The sequence below is a fragment of the Bactrocera tryoni genome, chromosome 4, assembly GCF_016617805.1.
Source record: "Bactrocera tryoni isolate S06 chromosome 4, CSIRO_BtryS06_freeze2, whole genome shotgun sequence".
Classification (NCBI taxonomy): Eukaryota; Metazoa; Arthropoda; class Insecta; order Diptera; family Tephritidae; genus Bactrocera; species Bactrocera tryoni.
Genome location: NC_052502.1, coordinates 4,820,856 through 4,839,030, shown reverse-complemented (window position 1 = coordinate 4,839,030; position 18,175 = coordinate 4,820,856). Strand labels below are relative to the sequence as shown.

The window sequence follows — 18,175 nt, the reverse complement described above, 5'->3', positions numbered from 1 at the left end:
CGTTGAGTAACTTTTTTCAATTTTACTTTTTTGTATTTGTTGTTATTATGTTTTTGTAGACGCTGCAATGCAGTCCAATCTTGAAGTCAACAACAATGACAGTTGCACTTGCCTTTCCGCCACTTTTCGGCGTACAAAGTTTCACACGCTTCGCCACTCCACTGAGTCGAAGGCTGTTGGCCACAGAATGCAAAGCCTTTTACGGCTTTTTACTTGTAGAATTTATTTTTATGTTGTTGTGAATTAACTCGAATATTTGGCAAAATTCACTGGCGACCGATTTTCGCTATTTCCACACTTAATTTTTTTGAATTTCAAAACTCTGCTTTACTAAATTTGCGCGAAGCTCGAAAAAATACCAATTTGCTAACAAGCTTGCCTGTTTGGTTTAAATATATTTGTAGAGAACGCGCGCTTCACTGAGCTTTCGGTGCTTCTTCCGCTTCGCACGTCCACCGTCACAAGTTGCCGCAGTTGAACTGAGCTCCGCTTGGGCGGTTGGAAAATCATCGACTCGGCTTAGCCAGCAACGCAGCACCGCACAGCATAGCGCCCATTCGCGCGCTGCTCTGCCTAGTTTTCGTCGCCGGTATGCACCGCTCCGCCCCATCGCTTGTTGTTCGGCATATTCAGTTCGATCGATCGCTGCTGATCATCGCCGCCGGTGATCATCATTATCACAGTTGTGCTTTTGTCTATTCTTGCTCACTTTGTTGTTGTGTTGGAGTTGCTGCTGCTGCTATTCTAGACAGCTGTGGTTGGCGGTTGGCGCTGGTCGGTTGGGGGTAGGCGATGGACGAAGACCTGTTTGTTGTCTTGCGCATAAGTTTGGCGCGTTTTGCGATTTTGCCGGCATTCAAATGCAACGACGCCACCTTGATTGGCTTACAGGTTGGTCGGAGAGATGTCTGTGGTAGACAACACATCTCCGCTTAGCCGAATGCAAATGACATTTACATTCGTACCTTTGGTTATGTGTGTGCTCTGTCAATATTGTCGACAAAGCGACGTTAAGCCGGCACGATCTTTCATTGTGCTTTGTAGTTGTTGCTTAAGCTGATAAGTTAATTGGGGACCTTTGGAGCATAATGCTTAATAATTTCAATTGTAAGTTCTGTAAATTAAAGTTAATATTTAATCACTGGCATTAAGGAAATGAAGCAAAACTGAGAGAATCGAAACAGATATATATTTAGATGGATATTTTGCTAAGAGATTGTAGCTTCTCGAAATGACTGCCGAATTGGGAGTGAGCGTTTAGGATGGATGCAAGTTTGCCTTTCTTTTAATGAGCTTTTTCCTAAAATGGATACCCTTATTGTGATCTTTATTACTGGTAAAATCGAGCTCAACTTTTTACCAGTGCCTATTGAAGTCGAAACTAGATTATTTGATACTGAATCTATTATCCTATTGACAATACGGGCTACCATCGTCACTCTGACGAATTGCCCTGGTAATTATGTAAATAGCTTATGTAATCACAATTACAGCTTATTTTAAGGAGAATCTCCGCGTTTGCTAAAATATAATAAACTGACTTTGCATACATTCTACGACATCAGTACCCTAAGCTTAGACGTTGAAGGACGTGTCTAAGGTGACAAACAACCCACTTTATTAAAATCTACTCCGATGTCCAGGCAAAGAATATAACTTAGTGGCTTTACTTCGTATGTCCGCTCTAAGCAAACTTGCGGAACATACCATTTTTGCATGTAACAGTTTATTCTCATAAGACGTTTCCGAGACTGTTATTTCCTTTTCATTAAAGGAGTTTTTACGTGGCGGTCTCAAACCTATCGCACAACCCTGAAGAGGAATGATTCGTTCTCATATTAATTCGCCTTCAAACGGATGTTCTTTGGTTACCCAGAGGTCCGGAAGTCGTGACCTAAGACCAAGCTCTACAAGTCATTCCATATTTCCCGTCTCGCTATATTGTACAGAGGCATGAAAGATGGCCGCATCTGATGAGCTGCTTTTCTAACAGAGTAAAGAGGTTGCCAGACGCGTTGTTTTCCCTAAGTAAAATCAGCTTTTATTCTGTCCTTTAGATTCGGGACGTACGCAATGGAAAATAGAGTTTGTGAAAACCTAGCATCATCATATTTTTTCAACATTACTACAGGCTATAATCAATTTTGTAATCAGTTTATTTACATACACTCTAAGACTGACTTCAGCCTCAGAAGTGAGGAAAAAGAACTGAGCTTTTGGAATAGAAAAAAAAACAACTCCCCTTTCCCCCTCTCTATACTTATAAAACACTAAAATTTACGTAGATGAGTTACTATGACGGTAGAATTCTACCACCATGATCTAAAAATTATTCGTCATTCTGCTCATTGAAGAAGCTGTGGCATGTCATTTCTAGCTATGGTAAGAGTGGAACTTCCAGAGTTCTCCAAAATATAGCTTCGTATTTTTTATTAAAAGAAACTGATTCTCACATATCTTTAAAATTGCCTCTATAAAAGTTAGCATATGAGTCCACAAATCAATTTCGCAGTTATGCTGCTAAAATTAACTGGAATTGGCACCTGTTGAACTTGAAACAACAAAATACACGTGTCTTTAAGTATATACATATATTTTTGTTTAAATTTTATAATCTCTGTTTAATACAACATTTCATAGCTGTTATTAAGATAAACACATGTTTGCCTAATAATGTGACAAAGTGTATTTGTACCATAGATCGAAGATTATTAAAAGTGATTTTTCAGATTTTTGAAAACACTTGTATCAATCCAGTGCACCTGAAAGTCGCAGTCGCTGCCCAAACATTAAAGCCGAGCACAAACAACCACGACTTTTGTGGACACACACACAACCCGACAAACCCCATGGATTCGGCACCAGCTAACGGGTGATGCAATTAGATGTACTTTCTTCAATAGCCTTCTTTTGACAGCTGTCATGTTATTTTAACTTAGTATTGTTTGGCATTTTATCATGAAAGTACTTCAGCCTGAACAACGTACACAAATCGTTCAACTTTATTAGGAACATTCGCGCTCTTTGCTCAACTTATGGCCTACTGAGCGTACTATTCGCAACACCATTGACCGAATAGACCACGTTCAGCACGCAGTGAAGAAAATATAGCAGCCGTTGCTGAGAATGTACACGAAGACCGTGGATAGTTGTTTCGGCGCCGTTTGTAGCAACACGGACTCACGTATGGAACGACTTGGCGCACTTTAGTACGTCGAGATCTTAAATTGAAAGCATACAAAATACAGCTTGTGCATGAACTGAAGCCGCTTGACCTTCCCAACCGACATTGCTTCGCTCTATGGGCTCTTAAAGTTTCAAGAAGATCTGACGTTTCTGAGACAAATTTGGTTTAGCGATGAGTCCCATTTCTGGTTCAATGCGTATGTAAATAAGCGAAATTGCCGCATTCGAGACGAAGAGCAACCTAAAGAGATTCAAGTGCTGCCATTTCATACAGAAAAGAGAACGATTTGGTGTGTTTTGTGAGCCGCAATCATCGGTCCATATTTCTTAAAAAATGATACAGACGAGAACGTAACCGTCAACGGCGACCGCTATCGCCCCATTATAACCGACTATTTGATGCCTAAAGTTAAAGCTCGTGATCTGGGCGACATTTGTCTTCAAAAAGACGGCGCCACTTCCCACACATCACATCAATCAATGGATTTATTGAGAGAATACTTCGGTGATCAGATAATTTCAAGTTTTGGGCTAGTCGATCGGCCGCCAAGATCGTTTGATATCACACCGTTAGACTTTTTCCTGTGAGGCTATGTAAAGTCTAAAGTCTATGCGGACAATCTCGCTTCAATTCAGGTCTTGGATCAACACATCTGTCGTGTACCAGTCGAAATGCTCGAACGAGTCATCGAAAATCGGACTCAACGGATGGAAAATCTGAGACGCAGCCGCGGCCAACATTTGAAAGAGATAATCTTCAAAAATAAATGCTAAAAAATGTGCTTTCGAATGATAATAAATATTCCCCGTTAAATTTGAAGTTTCTGTGTTTTTTCTTTAAAAAATAGGGAACCTCGAAATTGACCACCCTTTAGTATTATTTTGCGATTTTGCTTTTATTTATTAATTTGTAATTTATTTTATTTTTATTTTTTTGTTGTTTTTTGTTCAGCCTAGAATAATGCGATGTGAAAATGAGCTTCATACTTGGCTGAATGCGAAAATCAAAGCCATTAACGAATGGAGAATGAAAATGGGAAAACATCATAATTAGAAAATAATAAGTTTCAGCAAAAACCAAAATAAACAGAACAATGCCATTTAAAAAATAATATAAAAAATAAAATAAATTGCAAATATTGATAAGCTACTAGATTTAGGCAATTAAAATTTAAATAAGCTAAAAAATAAATATTTTTGTGACAAATTACAAACTTGTGTCATTATCCGATTTTTTTTTTTATTTAAATATTTCGATTCTTAAATTAGTAGCTGAGAGATAGACACAAATTAAGACTTCCTAAATTGCTTCTGTTTCGCAAATTACCCAAAAATATGGATGTGTGTGTTTAATGAAACGTTTCGAGTCACATTTCCGCATGCTTCTCCAATTAATTGGTGTCTGTCGATATCGGAAATATTATTTCGAATTGCATGCCTCGGCTAAGTGGCAAAATTGTTGCCGCCCCCCACTCGCAATTATAGGAACTCGGAATGATGCCTCGTCACCTATGCAATTTCAGCAACAAAGTTCTGTGACAGAGTGTTAATTAATTTACTTAATCACTTAATTTATTTTTTACATTTTCGCTGACAAGTGTACACGCATCAAGCATCAGCTAAGAACCGTGCAATTTTCGTGTTTTGCGAATCTACGATTCTACAGTTGCCAATCTGTGCACTTTATCCCTGGGGAATCACTGACTCTCGCGCATGTCTTGCGCAACAATTTAAATTCTGCTCCACGCGCATGCTGACAAGATCTTTATGGCAGCGCTGCACTTTACTCCCGGCAATTGTACGAAGACATATGTACGTTCATACCTCTGTAGAATCTCAAGATAGCGTAAAAAATAAATAATTTTGAATTAAAATTAAAAAGTGTTGAGCAAAAAGTTCAATTCTGTACATTTATGTGAAGCGAAGAAAACATGAAGACAAGCGCATCGGTGACAACCGACCGAAGACATTAAACATTCGCGGTGAGCCATAACTCAGCAGGCAAAACACGTTTCGATTCAGTTCCCCGTAAATACACCTGGTTGCCGGCGGACTATGCTACCTAAATTGCTGTTGGCTGATGCCTGCCGATAACAGATCTGAATTTTGATATTTCGAATTTAATTCTTCTAATAATTACACACTCACACACACACATACATACATACATACAATGGTATGTAGGCACATTAATTGTTATTATTTTTTAATTTTCATGTGTCTCTAAAGATGTGAAAATGGACTTTGACTTCCGCGAAAATGTGGTAGATTAATTCTGAGAAGTTAAAAATATCGCGGCTTTAAGCAAATATTTAAGATTTAATTATATAATTATGCCAACATTACGTACAACAGTCGCGCTGGTTGTTCAGGGAGCGTTGACGATCGATTCTTCATAAAGAAGCTCGAATCTACCCTAAACGATTTTTTCTTTCCCGCTGTATAGGAACCTTATTATGCATGGACATTTTACTCTAGACCGACTTTTGACTTTGAATGTAGTGAACAGGGTTAAGATAAGATAAGTAAAATAGACGAAGATTGCATCGCGACCTTAGATCTATTGTGTCTCTCCTAAATCACAAAGACTCACCCCTTCTTTACTGGCGTGGACACCGCTCTCGCGGTTATAGCCGTGTTAAACAGCGCACCAGCCGTTTCTTCTTTTTGCAATGTGGCGCTAATTGGAGATTTCAAGCGAAGCCACGTCCTTTCCAACCTGGTCTTTCCAACGGAGTGGTGGCTACCGGTGGCTACTGCGTCGAATACTTTCAGAGCTGAAGCGTTTTCGTCCGTTCGGACGACATGACCTAGCCAGCGTAGCCGCCGTCTCTTAATTCGCTTAATTATGTCAATGTCGTCGTATGTATCGTACAACTCATCTTTCCATCGAAAGCGTTATTCACCGTTGCCAATGCACAAAGAACCTTAAATCTTCCGCGGAACTTTTCTATCGAAAAGACCTAACGTCGACTCATCGAATGTTGTCATCGTCCATGCCTCTGCACCATATAGCAAGACGGGAATAATGAGTGCAGAACCGGCACTTTGGCAATAAGATGAACTCATGTATTTAAACCTGCTAAGGCTATAACCCCCCATTAGCAACTTGGCATGGCGCATGCCTTGGAATATTTGCCAATACCTCTCTCTGCCTAATTCTTGCGGAGCAGCTCCTTTATGATATGAGCTGCCACCACGATGAAGGGTTCAGGTCTTACCATGTTAGTGGATGCTGCGGAGCGGGCGAGCTTATCAGCCAGTTCATTCCCGGCTATACCTTTGTTACCGGGACCCAGATGAGGGGAACTTGATTACGTTCCGCTAGGCTATTCAGCCGTTCTCTACATTCCTGCACCAGAGATTTGATCTCATAGACAGAGATTGCTTTAAGTGCCGCTTGACTATCGCTAAATGTGGTTAAACGTTCGTTGCGATTGTTGCGTTGGAGGTTTATCTCTATTTACCGACTTATGGTAAAGTATTCTGCCTGAAAAATGTTCGGAAATCTTCCCAAAGGTATGGAGAGTTCGATACGTGGTTCTGCCACGTTTTCGAGCCGTCGGTGTACCACTTGATTAAACTAACCCTAAACAGTAGCTGGAGAGTGGAATCATTCCATTCAGCCTTGTTGCTAAGGGTAACCTTGAACTCCTTGGTCAGGTTTATCCTTTTGGTAATGCTGTCCCTTGGGAGAAGAGCCAATGGTATTATCCCACTTAATTTTTTCATCCACTGGGATGAGATTATCTTATCTCTGCCACACCCTTCAGCTGGGTGTGTTTGGCTACCTGGCCGATTACTAGGAGAACTAAACAGGGTTTTTTGCGCTTCCACCAAATCGGGGTTTACTGGAGGATTTTGTTGCTGAAAAGAAGCTCCTTGCCCAGCGCCTAAAAACCAAGTCTAGGGTTGTTGAAAATCAGATCTTATGTGTTTAAGGTTCTACGCTTAGCCCGACTTTTATACGATTTGATTTGCTTGTTGATATTGATAAAAAGATCGCCAGAGGAAAGTATACATTTGCAACTGCACTCAATGTGGATAGCTTCATTGGATAGCTTCATCGGACAACTTATCAGATACATCAACGGAATACTGTTTCGCAAAATTTTTTGTAGCTGTGTTGATTCCATCTTCATTCATATCATGGAACGATTAGAACGATTTCTTTTGAATTAGATTTCTTCCTTACTGCAATATTCATGCTCTTCTTCATGTAGGTGAAATTCTCTGCAACAAATTCGTATTTATTAAGAATTGCTTTCGATTGGTCACGTAGAAATTGCAAAACCACAAGAAGGCTTTCTATATTTCTAACTTAAGGGGATATTCTTGTCTAGGTTGCTTTTTTTGCATATCTTGAAGGTTTAGACTTTCAAAAATATGACCTTGGAAGGATTTTTCAAAATTCGACTTATTTTCGGAGATACAGCCGATTTTGTGACGTGGCGTCCGTGTTCTCTAGAATTGTCTCCCAAACTTGAAACGCGTTTTTCTCAAAACTGACTTTTTCGGAACGATACCCACGATTTCTCAGGTTCGACTGGACCGATTTACTTGAAATTTTTATAGAGTCTTCTTTATGGGCTTGTCTATGGTTGGAACTAGCCCCATCCCCAAATTTTTATTTTTTTTATTTTTATTATTTTCAAAAAATTCGAAATAGTCAGAAAAAGTGATCCAAAAAAATTTTTTTTTTCAGACAGTCGCAATTTTTTGAAAAAAATTTTCCCACTTTTCCGTAGTTCCGCCCATTGCGACATTATTCTAGATTAATAATCTTTTTGTTTTTTGGTTTCAGATAACTAGGAGGGTTGAAATCATGGGTATGGTCACGTGGAAATTTTTAGAGACCCCCCACTTCGCCAGCTCATAATTTTTGAAATTTTTTACTTTTTTTAGTTTTTAATTTTTTTCTGTACTCTTCTAAAATTAACAAATAACTAGTAAAAAATGGATTGTAAAAATATTAATTGCCTTTTTTTACGACACTTTAAAACTTACCTGAAATTCATGCTTCTAGACCAGAATACCCCCTTAAGCGTCGATTGCGGCATTGATCTCTTAAAGAGCCAAGTTTCGTTGATTGACTGATTTTAAACCATATGGAGGCCATCCAAACGCACTCAAATTTACTCATATTTTTCAAAATTCTGTCATAGCCTCGAAGTGTTGCTGCTGTAAGGTTGAGTGTCTTAACTACTTTCAAAGCGTGTATGAATCCGGAAAGCTTTTTCACCAACGGCTTAACGGCGTCGCATCATAGACCGCCAAGTATCGGAAAGACAGTGAAGGGATTGGGTATTTGGGATTTCAGAATTTCCCAAGGTTATGTGCTGCTACTGAAAATATTGAAACATTTTTGATCAACACCAAAAAAGTTATTATTGGAGGGTAGAATTCAGCCGAGTCGACTCCAGCCAAACGCAACTTGTGGGCACCACAGGGAGCGTTTAGCTTGAGAGTTGGTGTTAATTCAGATATAAGTGTAGACGAAGGGAAATTCTTCTGCCGAGTTCTGACATGATCGCCAACCAAGCAGAGGTCGTTGATGTCCTAAGCGATTGTCACCTCCACGATTTAACCCACTTTGGACGAGATAACCATAGCCGAAATAATCAGTAGCTATCTTCGCTACGCGTTCTAGCGAATTGAACAATCTATATCGAACTGGTAGCACTCGTGGTTCATGTCTTTGCACAATATCTTCTGGCGCATGCGCAATTGCGCTTCAATTTTTTCTTGGTAAAAAAATATTTTCTTCTAAATGATTTCATTCAAGAACTTCATTTCGAACGGTCAGTTTGTATGGCGGCTATAAGCTATAGTGGTCTGATCTAAACAATTTCTTCAGAAATACACCGTTGCTTTGAACGCATCGAAGACAGCCAACATTTATTTGAAGATTACTAAGCAGCATTCTACAGTTGTAATTATACATACATATGTGTGTCATAATTATTGTATTATTCTTATAGTAAAATATACAAAGCGCACACATATAAATCAATATATACGCGTAGAATAAATTGAGCGATATTCGCAAAATTATTAATCATTGTTCTAAAAAGCGTTTATATTCGGCTAAAATTTGCTCCTCCTGTAGTAGTGGCAAATCGAGGTAGTCCTGCTCATTCGATGTGATATCCTCATTGAAACGTTCGTATGCCTTGAGGGATTCCATTTCGTTCTTCACTTTTCCCAAAGCCGTATTCACAAGCGAGCCAATACCGCTTGATGTGGAAGGCGTATCGTCGCCAGCGATGGCAATTTTAGCTGCTTCAGATATGCGTTCCATCTGTTTAACAAGCTCCTCTTCGTTTCCAAATATTTTAACAAGGAAATCGAGCGCCTTCTCCATATCGTTTGAGGTTGTCTCAAGAGCAACGCGTGTCATGTCTTCGTTAAAACCAAGTTGTTTTAGCTAAAATACAAGCATATTCAAATCTGCCAATACAGTGCAAATATAAAATAACACAGGTACCTGTTCTAATAAGTCAGTATCCGCATTTTCTTTCTTTGGCAAGTTTTTCAAGAGCTCGTCACTATTGGTTTGCAACAAGTCCAACTGTAAAATGGCATAATCTTTAATATTTTATACATTAATCTCATAATTTAGTCATTTACCGCTCGCTGCAAGTCATTATTACACTTTTTCAGCGCCGCAACAACAAGATCATGGGAAAACCCCATTTCCATTAGTGTGCAGACACTGCGCGGGTTCACCCAGTCTTTGTCGCTGTTTTTTCGCGTTAGCTTCGAATTTACTTTACGCTCTTTATGCGAACGTTCACGCGCGTCGCGTTTCTTCTCCCTGCGATCATGTATGAAGTTGATAGCCTGTTCCAAATTGCCACTACACGCACGCAAACCCAAACGCGCTTCGAACGGTTCATAACCCATTTCAACCAGTGCTTCAACAGCGCTGTCGTCCACTTTTAATTCGCGCAACTCACGGCCAGCAACCTCTAACCGTTCGTAGGCCTCATCACGTCGATTCTGGTGGAAAAGTACGACACCCTGCAGCAGGTGCAGGCGCATCAGAAGTGCCCTCTCTGGGCATGCATTTCCTTTGAGTGCAATGAGACGATTCATATTCTCACCATAGCTGCGCCGGAAACTTTGCTCGCAAATGTCTAAGCGTCGTTGAGCATCGGGCAGTTGCGTTACGTTCTAAGAATGTGATGGAAGCTTTGTCTTTATTCAGTTCCTCGCTTTTCGAAATTGCAACTTACCTTAAGGCATAAATAGCACCAAACAATATCGAGATTTACCAGCGCATAGTTGTCTACTGACTCTAGAAAACCAGAATTGCAGGTAGTAAATTTCTCATCAGCTTCGAGCAGCAGAATCAAAGCTTCGTCGTAATGTTGTCTTTTGATGGCGGCGCGCGCTTTTTCACAGAAACCCATCGCCATCAAGAGTGCACGATTCTCATTTGGAGGCAGGAACACAGGGTTGCCATCTTGATCCTCCATCTAAGAACCACTATTTATGTTGTTAAGTTTATAGTTAATTTAATTTTATACGAACCTCAAACAACTGCCGCTTTGAGTCTACTATTGCTTCGACATCCATTTTAATTTTTCGTATGCGATCATACATGGCTTCTTTGGAATTTGATTCGTCACGATCGATTTCACTGATAATAACCATAAGCTGCTGATTATTTTTCAGACCTATTAATTTAGATATTGAAATTTTAACAACTGTAACATCGGATCCGTAATGAAAGCTTACCCTGCGCATTGAGTGTTCTATCTGGATCAATAATTTTCCCGGCAGATATGCATTTGACCCGGTTTGGGTCATTCAACTGTAGTTTTTCGGCAATACGACTTTGCAATTCTTTTCCCAGAGCATTCAAATCGCATTTTACTTCGAGCATATTTTGCGTACCTTCTTGGTTGTTGATGCGCCTAACGCTGAACGTAGCGAGTCCTACACGCAGCCAAATATTGAACTAGTTCTAAATAGAATTATCCTCGCTCACTTACCAGTCTCATTGAACTCTTTTCGTGCAGCCAATTTTCGTAAAGCACCATCTTGCAGCTCCGTTAGTGCTAGTTTGCAGTTTGATATACTGAGGCTCAAATTTGTACTAAAATCTTGCGCGAGCCGCTGAAATTTGAGATTTAACTTAATTGTCTAATTGTTAAAAATGTTAAAGTAAACTCACATCAATTTCCGATTCTATGCTGCCAATATCTGAGAAATAATATGGGTCTTCCCACAATTTAATGCCCAACAGCTGAAGTCGTGCTCTAACCTGGATGATGACATTGTCTATGTGGGACATGACGTCGTAAATATTTAGAGTTTTAAAAAAGGATGATATTTCTCCTAGCCTGTTGTAAGTGGAATGACAATACAAATTTCACAATTTCATCGGTAGAAAAAATTTTCTGTATTTTGTTTTTATATTTACCTTCTCTATTTTTTTACCTGATCATCAGATATTGACAAGAGAATTTGATTCGTAAACATATGGCCATCAGAGCCAGGGTTGCATGTAGAGTTGCCAGAACTTTTTTCCTGAAATTAGTACTGTAAAATCTCAAATAAATAAAACACCACCAGCACTCTGTCCAAGCCAAGTGAACTAAATGCTTACACCAGAGAACGTATATTTATAAATATACGTACGTTCTCTGCTTACACACAAACATTACAATCTTGTTGAAAAAAATTATAGCGATATTAATATAAGTATAAATTATTGTATTAGTTTTTAAGTTTTTAATTATTGCAGAAAAGAGTTTTATTCTTCCGAAAAATAGTTTCTAAAAACTGGACTGCCAACTAAAGGAAGCAAAAATGGAATTGAAGTGAAATCATATTATTATTAATTAAAAAATAATCTTCAATTTTCTCGTTTTTATTTGTAAACAAAAGTCTTCTTTAATTTACAGATCTTTGTTTACACCAACTTTGCTTTTTAATTGTGAGGTGGGCAATTCTTGCACTGAACACACTTCGCGTTCAAGACAATTTTATATTTCTACTGACATTTGTCGTTACGCATGAATGCTTATCAATGCGAAAAGGGGTCGTTGCACAAATATATTGTACACTGCGCCCAGTAAAAATTCAAATTGTGTTGTAGTGGACAAACAAAATTCCAAACAAGTGACAGTGAGTTTTCGACATTGTGAAGAGAAAAGAAGAAAATATTGAAATAGACGCATAAAAATTGAAGTTTATGAAGGTGAAAGAAAGCTTTTCGTGTTGAATTCTATCAACATGGCTAACGCGGACATGGATATGAGAGCCAACCTGACCGATTTATCTAAACTACCAGTCAAGGAGTTCGAGAAGCATTTCCGTGACTGGATGGAACGCGACGATGTGGCGCGGTCATTACAAGCAAAGTTGCGAACCGATCTCATATCAAACTTCAACAAAACTGCATTAGGTGAGTGGCTTCCTCATGGATAAAGGGACTGATATCATTAAAGAGGTTTACAAATGCATGAATTGGAATGAGGTGGCGTTACATATGTATTCTTACCAATACGCGATGGGATTTCATTCATAATTTGTTTTGTTTACATTTTTGTTTGGCCTTCATTCATGGCGTTGCCATAGCCGCAGTCTTTATCGATAATATTTATGTCGGCAATGCAGTGTAGAGATATTTGCATCAGTGATGGAAAAATACGTTGCGAAAATATTTAAGAAATATGGAATAATAAGATTATTTTATTTCAGGACGTCAAATTTTGGCACAAACTACAACAACTACCACCGGTGGTTCCGCGCAGCGTTTGACACTCTCGCCATTGGTGTTGGCGCTCAACACGCTCGTTGCTGAATTTCTCTATGCACAAAACTGCCATTTTTCCTTGTCAGTCTTCTGCACCGAGGTACCATTTCGAAACACACTTCCGGATTTTGAGAGCTCGCCGCATTTCCGGTTCAGCGGCGATGAAATCAAAGAAATTTTAGAAGCCATATTTAGTAAAACACCACAAGAGACTCCATTTAAAAATAGTATTATTAGAAAATATGAACACAATAAAAATATTTCACTATTGATGGTGATCCTCCGGTATTTATTGAGACAGAAGGAGGAGTACGCGAAAAGAATTGCCTCTATTAAACCTGGCACAGCAAATGAAGGAACACAAACTGTCGAAGATAACAATACAACACATGAACCGGAACGCCGACAGCAACCAAACGACTCATTGAAAGCAAGTTGTGCGAAAAATGAGATACCGAGCACCAACGTAAGATACCTCAACAAATATTTAGTGATACTTTCCACCAAAGTAAAGGAAATGTCTGAGCAACTAAACGACTTGCGATATAACCGCGGCAGCTTGCCGTCTACACGTCTTGCCAAAAGCGTGAGGACTCGTCGCTACGAGAAGTTAAACCACAGTTTAGAACGAGTAACGAGTCAACTGAAGCATATGACGCACACTAAACGCAAGAACAAGCAAGTGGGCGCAGTTGTCTCAGCAGTCGACGCGTTGGCAACACAGTTTACGAAATGCGTCGAAAGTTTCAGATCGGTTTCGAAGGAGCTGATCGCCAGCAATGAGAAACAAAGTCAATTGCAGCATATATTGCCAACGAAGCCAGTGCTTTCGCAAGCTGCAGTACAGGTAGACCTCTCCAACGGACGGTCGAACTGTGCGGAGCATAAGAAGCCCACAGCGGAAAAATCCTACACCGATTGGGTGCATGAGATGCGACATACGAGGAACGGACAGAAGTTTTTAGACAGAGTAAATATTTCACCGTTACTTTGTATAACTATTACATATTTACATTATAATGGCAGATAGAAGTATCACTAAAGAAAGCGCTAAATAAGCAGCGCGAGCTGCTGCGAAAGGAATCCGATCAGAAACTACGACACCAAAAAGAAGTGCTTAAAATACAATACAAGGAAAAATTAATGGAGGTAAACGGTTTTAAGTAAGATTTCTATTGTATCTAATATTAATTAGTTTTTTTCGCCGACAGCACGTCTCTCGTCTTCCACAATATGACTATTCCAATGAAGCGCGAATGCTTAACGAGAGTATTGGACAGCAATTGAAAGAGTTCGAGAGCCGACATACGGAACTTCTGCAGAAAATTCAGAATGTACACAAGACTGAAGCCACTGACTTACCCACTGCCGCAGCAGAAAAAGAGGATGCAGCGAATGCTAATGCACAAACCGATATGACAGATGAAATTGTGCGCAGAGTTGTCAGAGAAATGGTATTAATATATTAAGCGATTCGAATTTATTGGAATGTTTTATTTTTAATTTACCGTACATTCTTTAAGGAACCCAAAATCAATCCCAGCGATCCTCAGTGCTCTAACAATATACATGAAATTACTGTTTCTGACACCCGAACTCGAGATCCCTTGTTAAAGGATGTGGTGAATACACAGAAGCAACTGCAGAAGATGGCCCAAAGCATTGCACAGCAAGAGCGAACTGTGGACCAAATCGTTTACGAGGCTAAGTGAGCAATTCTTTAAATTTTCCTTAAGCTTCAACTACAATCTATTTCTTTTGTGTAGGATGCGCATTCAAGAGCTTGAGAATGAAAGCAATCAACTGGAATTGAATTTCCGGAATTATCTCGACCGACAGCGTCTGCAGGCCGAAACTATGCGCGAAGTAGTGTCCAGCCTTTCCGAGAGCAATAAAAAGGATATCCCAAAAATTGCCGACAGCTATCGCAAGACCTTAAAAGATATCCGAACATCTTCCACGCTCCGAGCGGAAAACGAACGGCGGGAGGTGACAACCAAAAGCCGACATAAAACGGTCGAATCAAAAAATTCGCTAATAGATTTAACTGATCAAGAAAACAAAAATCCGAATTTTGAGTATCGCAATGCAATTTTGGAGGCGAAAACAAAACTGTTTAAAGGTGATCGACAGTATGCTAAGATGGGTAGTGACGAGGAAGAATTCAAACCACTAGGTTTTGAGCCATACTATTACAATCGGAATTTCGGTACTAGCGAATCCCAGAGTAATTTGATATCGGGCAATGCCCACTCATTTCAATGGAATGAAAACGCTACAAGGTCATCTGAGCCACGAACGGACGATAGCAACTTCAACAGCAACACTAATACAGTGAGTGCCAGAAGCAACGGAGCTCCTCTCCATAGAGCTTATGCTGTCCTTCCAAATACTCCACAGGCAAGCATACCAAAAATGGACCAACTGACAAGTAAAGCAACTACCAGCGTGACTGCTGAAGCCTCAAAAACGTCTGCAGCGAAACCAATGCAAACAGCGCCAGCGGCAACTATGCCACCAGTAACTGCCAAAACTACCTCGGTATCTACTGTTGTCACAGCTGCTGTTGCTGCGAAAAGAGCAGGCCGATACACTAACGAGTGGACACCGGATGGGTTTCTGCAACATCTGGAAGCTGCTTCGCAAACATATAGCAATCAAAGTGCGAGTGATCACAGTAAAAAGGAGGAGGAGGCATCGGACACAGTTAGTAGTACGCGTAGCGCCAAAAAGGGAGGGAGTCCAAGAGGTAAAGTTGAAGGTCGTGATAAAAAGATCGGTCATGGTGAAACCACTGACTCTATTAATCCAGTGGAGGCCACAGTGAACTTGTTAGAAACTATGGAGCGAATGCATCGGTTGTTCACCGAGACCCCAACAGGCGTAAAGCAGGACGAGTTGTCACATTCACGTGCCGACTCATTAGAAAAAGAGAAAAGTAAACCTAAACAAAAAATCCAACAAAGTAACCAACAAAAGCAACATGTAATGAGTCCAAAAACTAGAAAAGGTGGCAAAACTTCATCTGTGACCAACGAGTCCGCCAGCACGTTCCGTAAATTCAAGCAGAATAAAACGGAACGAAGAGAGCGCCGAACAAAAACCGCAAAAAGCGCAGAAACTCCGAACTCTAATGGCAGCTTTGAGGAAGCTTTGAATACATTTGCCAGTTCTGATGTGGATGCACGGAAGATGTCGGCGGAAAGATCAGTACCAGCAACAAGGCCGCAGTACTATAATATTACAAGTTCAGCGACGGCAATCAACGTTCTGGCGCCAACAATTTCTTCAACAACCTTCTCCATATGCGTAGATGATAACCTAAAAGAAGTGGTGAGCGAGTCATCCATCGAAATCGCTAGCATGGTCGAGGCAGTTGATGAGGAGATAGAGTTGGAAGAACTGGTTGCGGCGGTGGAAGAAGAGGAAGAGGTCGAAGAGGAGGTCGATGAAGAGTACGAACCAATGGGCACTGTTAAAGTGAGCTCGTTGCCAATGCCCGCTATCGAAGAGGTGTCACGTGTTAGTTCTTCCTCTAACAGTGCGGTGCACATATCCGATTGCGGGGGCGGTGGCGGCGGTGCAGAACGCAGAAAGAAAAGTGATAGTGGCAGCGATTTCTGGGAGTAAAACTCCTCTAACGGAAGAGTGGAGTTGAGCTGCGGTGTGAGCAGAGAAATATATCAAGCAGAAAAGTTTTCAAGCCGACAGTTGATAACAAAACCTGAATCATCACTTAAGTTCGCTAATTACCAAATTTTAATTGCTTGTTTTAAAACAAATTTTCATAAATTCATCTAAATTTACTAAATTAATTTTAAAGAAAATTCCTAAAGAAATTATTTGTAACAATTTACAGAATATACAAATCAAATTGTAATTAAGAAAAAAATTTCTTGTTTCTGAGTTGACAATGTGATTGTTGAAAAGTTCTTCGCGGCTGATTTTACGGTCCGTCAGATTTTACAGCTTGAATTGCCGATGAGACATGGGGAACCTATTATGTATTTGTGGCTGAGAATTCGGTTCAGAGCGACTCCGAATATCAACTGCTGTCTTGTTATTTGATGTAACATTCAAATAACCTTCCTGGATGACCATCCGCTTCGAAGGCTGCAGTGTGTTTCAAGTTTCATCTTGAGTGGTTCTTTGTTGTTCTTTGTTCTAACAGGTACCTAATCCCCGTTAGGATTGTAAGAATTAAATAAGTTGTCATCGACGTCATCCAATGGTAGGCCCAGGCCCAGAAAACGTGCTGTATCAAAGGGGTCGGACCTAAGGGAGAAGGGTGTCAGATGTGTAGGGTTAGCAGGGTATGCAAAGAGGTGGTTAGTGTCAAGAGTGGACCCGTTGCACAATGGACATATGTATGTTTGATATGTCAGTGTCGATTCTTAATAAGTAGGAGTTTAACCTGCTACAGTATCTAGAACGAAGCTGCGCCAGGGTCACTCTCGATTCTCGCGGCAACTCGAGCTCTTCGCCTGCAATGGGTGTTGGTTTGACTTCAATTACCTCACTCACTGAGAGGGATTCGGTGCAGGTATCAATATCTCCACTGTGAGTGGCGGTCAGTTCTTGTCTGAAGTTAGTTGAGTCCGAAGTCTGGTCGGCGTATTGTTTAATGTAGGTGACTGCATGAATGATTTCTGCGAAAGCACCCCAGCAGAAACTGCTTGGAGAGGAGTTCATTATGCTCTTTAACTGGGAGATATCAAGAGGCATCCTGTTATAGTCCGGAGTGCAATGTTCTGACATGACTGTAGCTTCCTCGTCCGCGTTTTACTGCATCCAGACGACCATATTGGTGCGGCGTAGTTAAGGACCGGTCGGCCGATTGCCATGTATGTTGCCAACAACGTTTCTTTGTCTTTTCCCCACGTGCTGCCGGCTAGCGACTTGAGGGTTTAACGCCATCGACTGCAATATTAAGGTCAAGTCTATACTCCTTCGTCCAGTTTGTGAATATGGTCGCTGTGACTGCTCAAAATGGGAGGCTGCCTATCCTCTGTTGACCACTCTGGTGGAGTGGTGGCGCGGTATGCGAACTAGGTGCAGATTGTGCACTGCCGTAGAGGCTAAGGTCGCAGTAGTACGTTGACACCATGGCACCACGTAACTCATGGTCCAATTCCTTTGTGTCTTAAGGCCTGACTTGGTTTTAAGATGACTCCATCCATTGCATGTATTACACTTAACCGTGGTGGAGCCAACAGGCTT

General features: G+C 40.4%; 2 protein-coding genes across 2 annotated transcripts; one reads left to right on the top strand and one right to left on the bottom strand.

Annotated features, from left to right (window-relative positions):
* Positions 1 to 9,057: 9,057 nt before the first annotated feature.
* Positions 9,058 to 11,636, bottom strand: LOC120775506 (NEDD8 ultimate buster 1-like). The gene is made up of 9 exons (XM_040105714.1): positions 11,618 to 11,636; positions 11,369 to 11,537; positions 11,187 to 11,310; positions 10,930 to 11,130; positions 10,723 to 10,868; positions 10,425 to 10,667; positions 9,817 to 10,362; positions 9,674 to 9,757; positions 9,058 to 9,613 (listed from the first exon to the last, which is right to left on the bottom strand). The coding sequence occupies exons 2-9, from the start codon at positions 11,486 to 11,488 to the stop codon at positions 9,245 to 9,247; spliced, it is 1,833 nt and encodes a 610-aa protein (XP_039961648.1). The 5' UTR covers positions 11,489 to 11,537; positions 11,618 to 11,636; the 3' UTR covers positions 9,058 to 9,244.
* A 620-nt stretch (positions 11,637 to 12,256) lies between these two features.
* Positions 12,257 to 16,745, top strand: LOC120775454. The gene is made up of 6 exons (XM_040105640.1): positions 12,257 to 12,604; positions 12,901 to 13,925; positions 13,982 to 14,104; positions 14,167 to 14,409; positions 14,479 to 14,663; positions 14,722 to 16,745. The coding sequence occupies exons 1-6, from the start codon at positions 12,433 to 12,435 to the stop codon at positions 16,583 to 16,585; spliced, it is 3,612 nt and encodes a 1,203-aa protein (XP_039961574.1). The 5' UTR covers positions 12,257 to 12,432; the 3' UTR covers positions 16,586 to 16,745.
* Positions 16,746 to 18,175: the final 1,430 nt, after the last annotated feature.

Excerpts from the sequence above, each read along its gene's own strand:
- LOC120775506 (XM_040105714.1), bottom strand. The coding sequence starts at position 11,488 with ATGTCCCACATAGACAATGTCATCATCCAGGTTAGAGCACGACTTCAG. Across the intron at positions 10,363-10,424 it reads GGTGCTATTTATGCCTTAAG|AACGTAACGCAACTGCCCGA; the intron begins GTAAGTTGCAAT and ends TCACATTCTTAG. Across the intron at positions 9,614-9,673 it reads ATACTGACTTATTAGAACAG|CTAAAACAACTTGGTTTTAA; the intron begins GTACCTGTGTTA and ends CTTGTATTTTAG.
- LOC120775454 (XM_040105640.1), top strand. The coding sequence starts at position 12,433 with ATGGCTAACGCGGACATGGATATGAGAGCCAACCTGACCGATTTATCT. Across the intron at positions 13,926-13,981 it reads GACAGAAGTTTTTAGACAGA|ATAGAAGTATCACTAAAGAA; the intron begins GTAAATATTTCA and ends TTATAATGGCAG. Across the intron at positions 14,664-14,721 it reads CAAATCGTTTACGAGGCTAA|GATGCGCATTCAAGAGCTTG; the intron begins GTGAGCAATTCT and ends TCTTTTGTGTAG.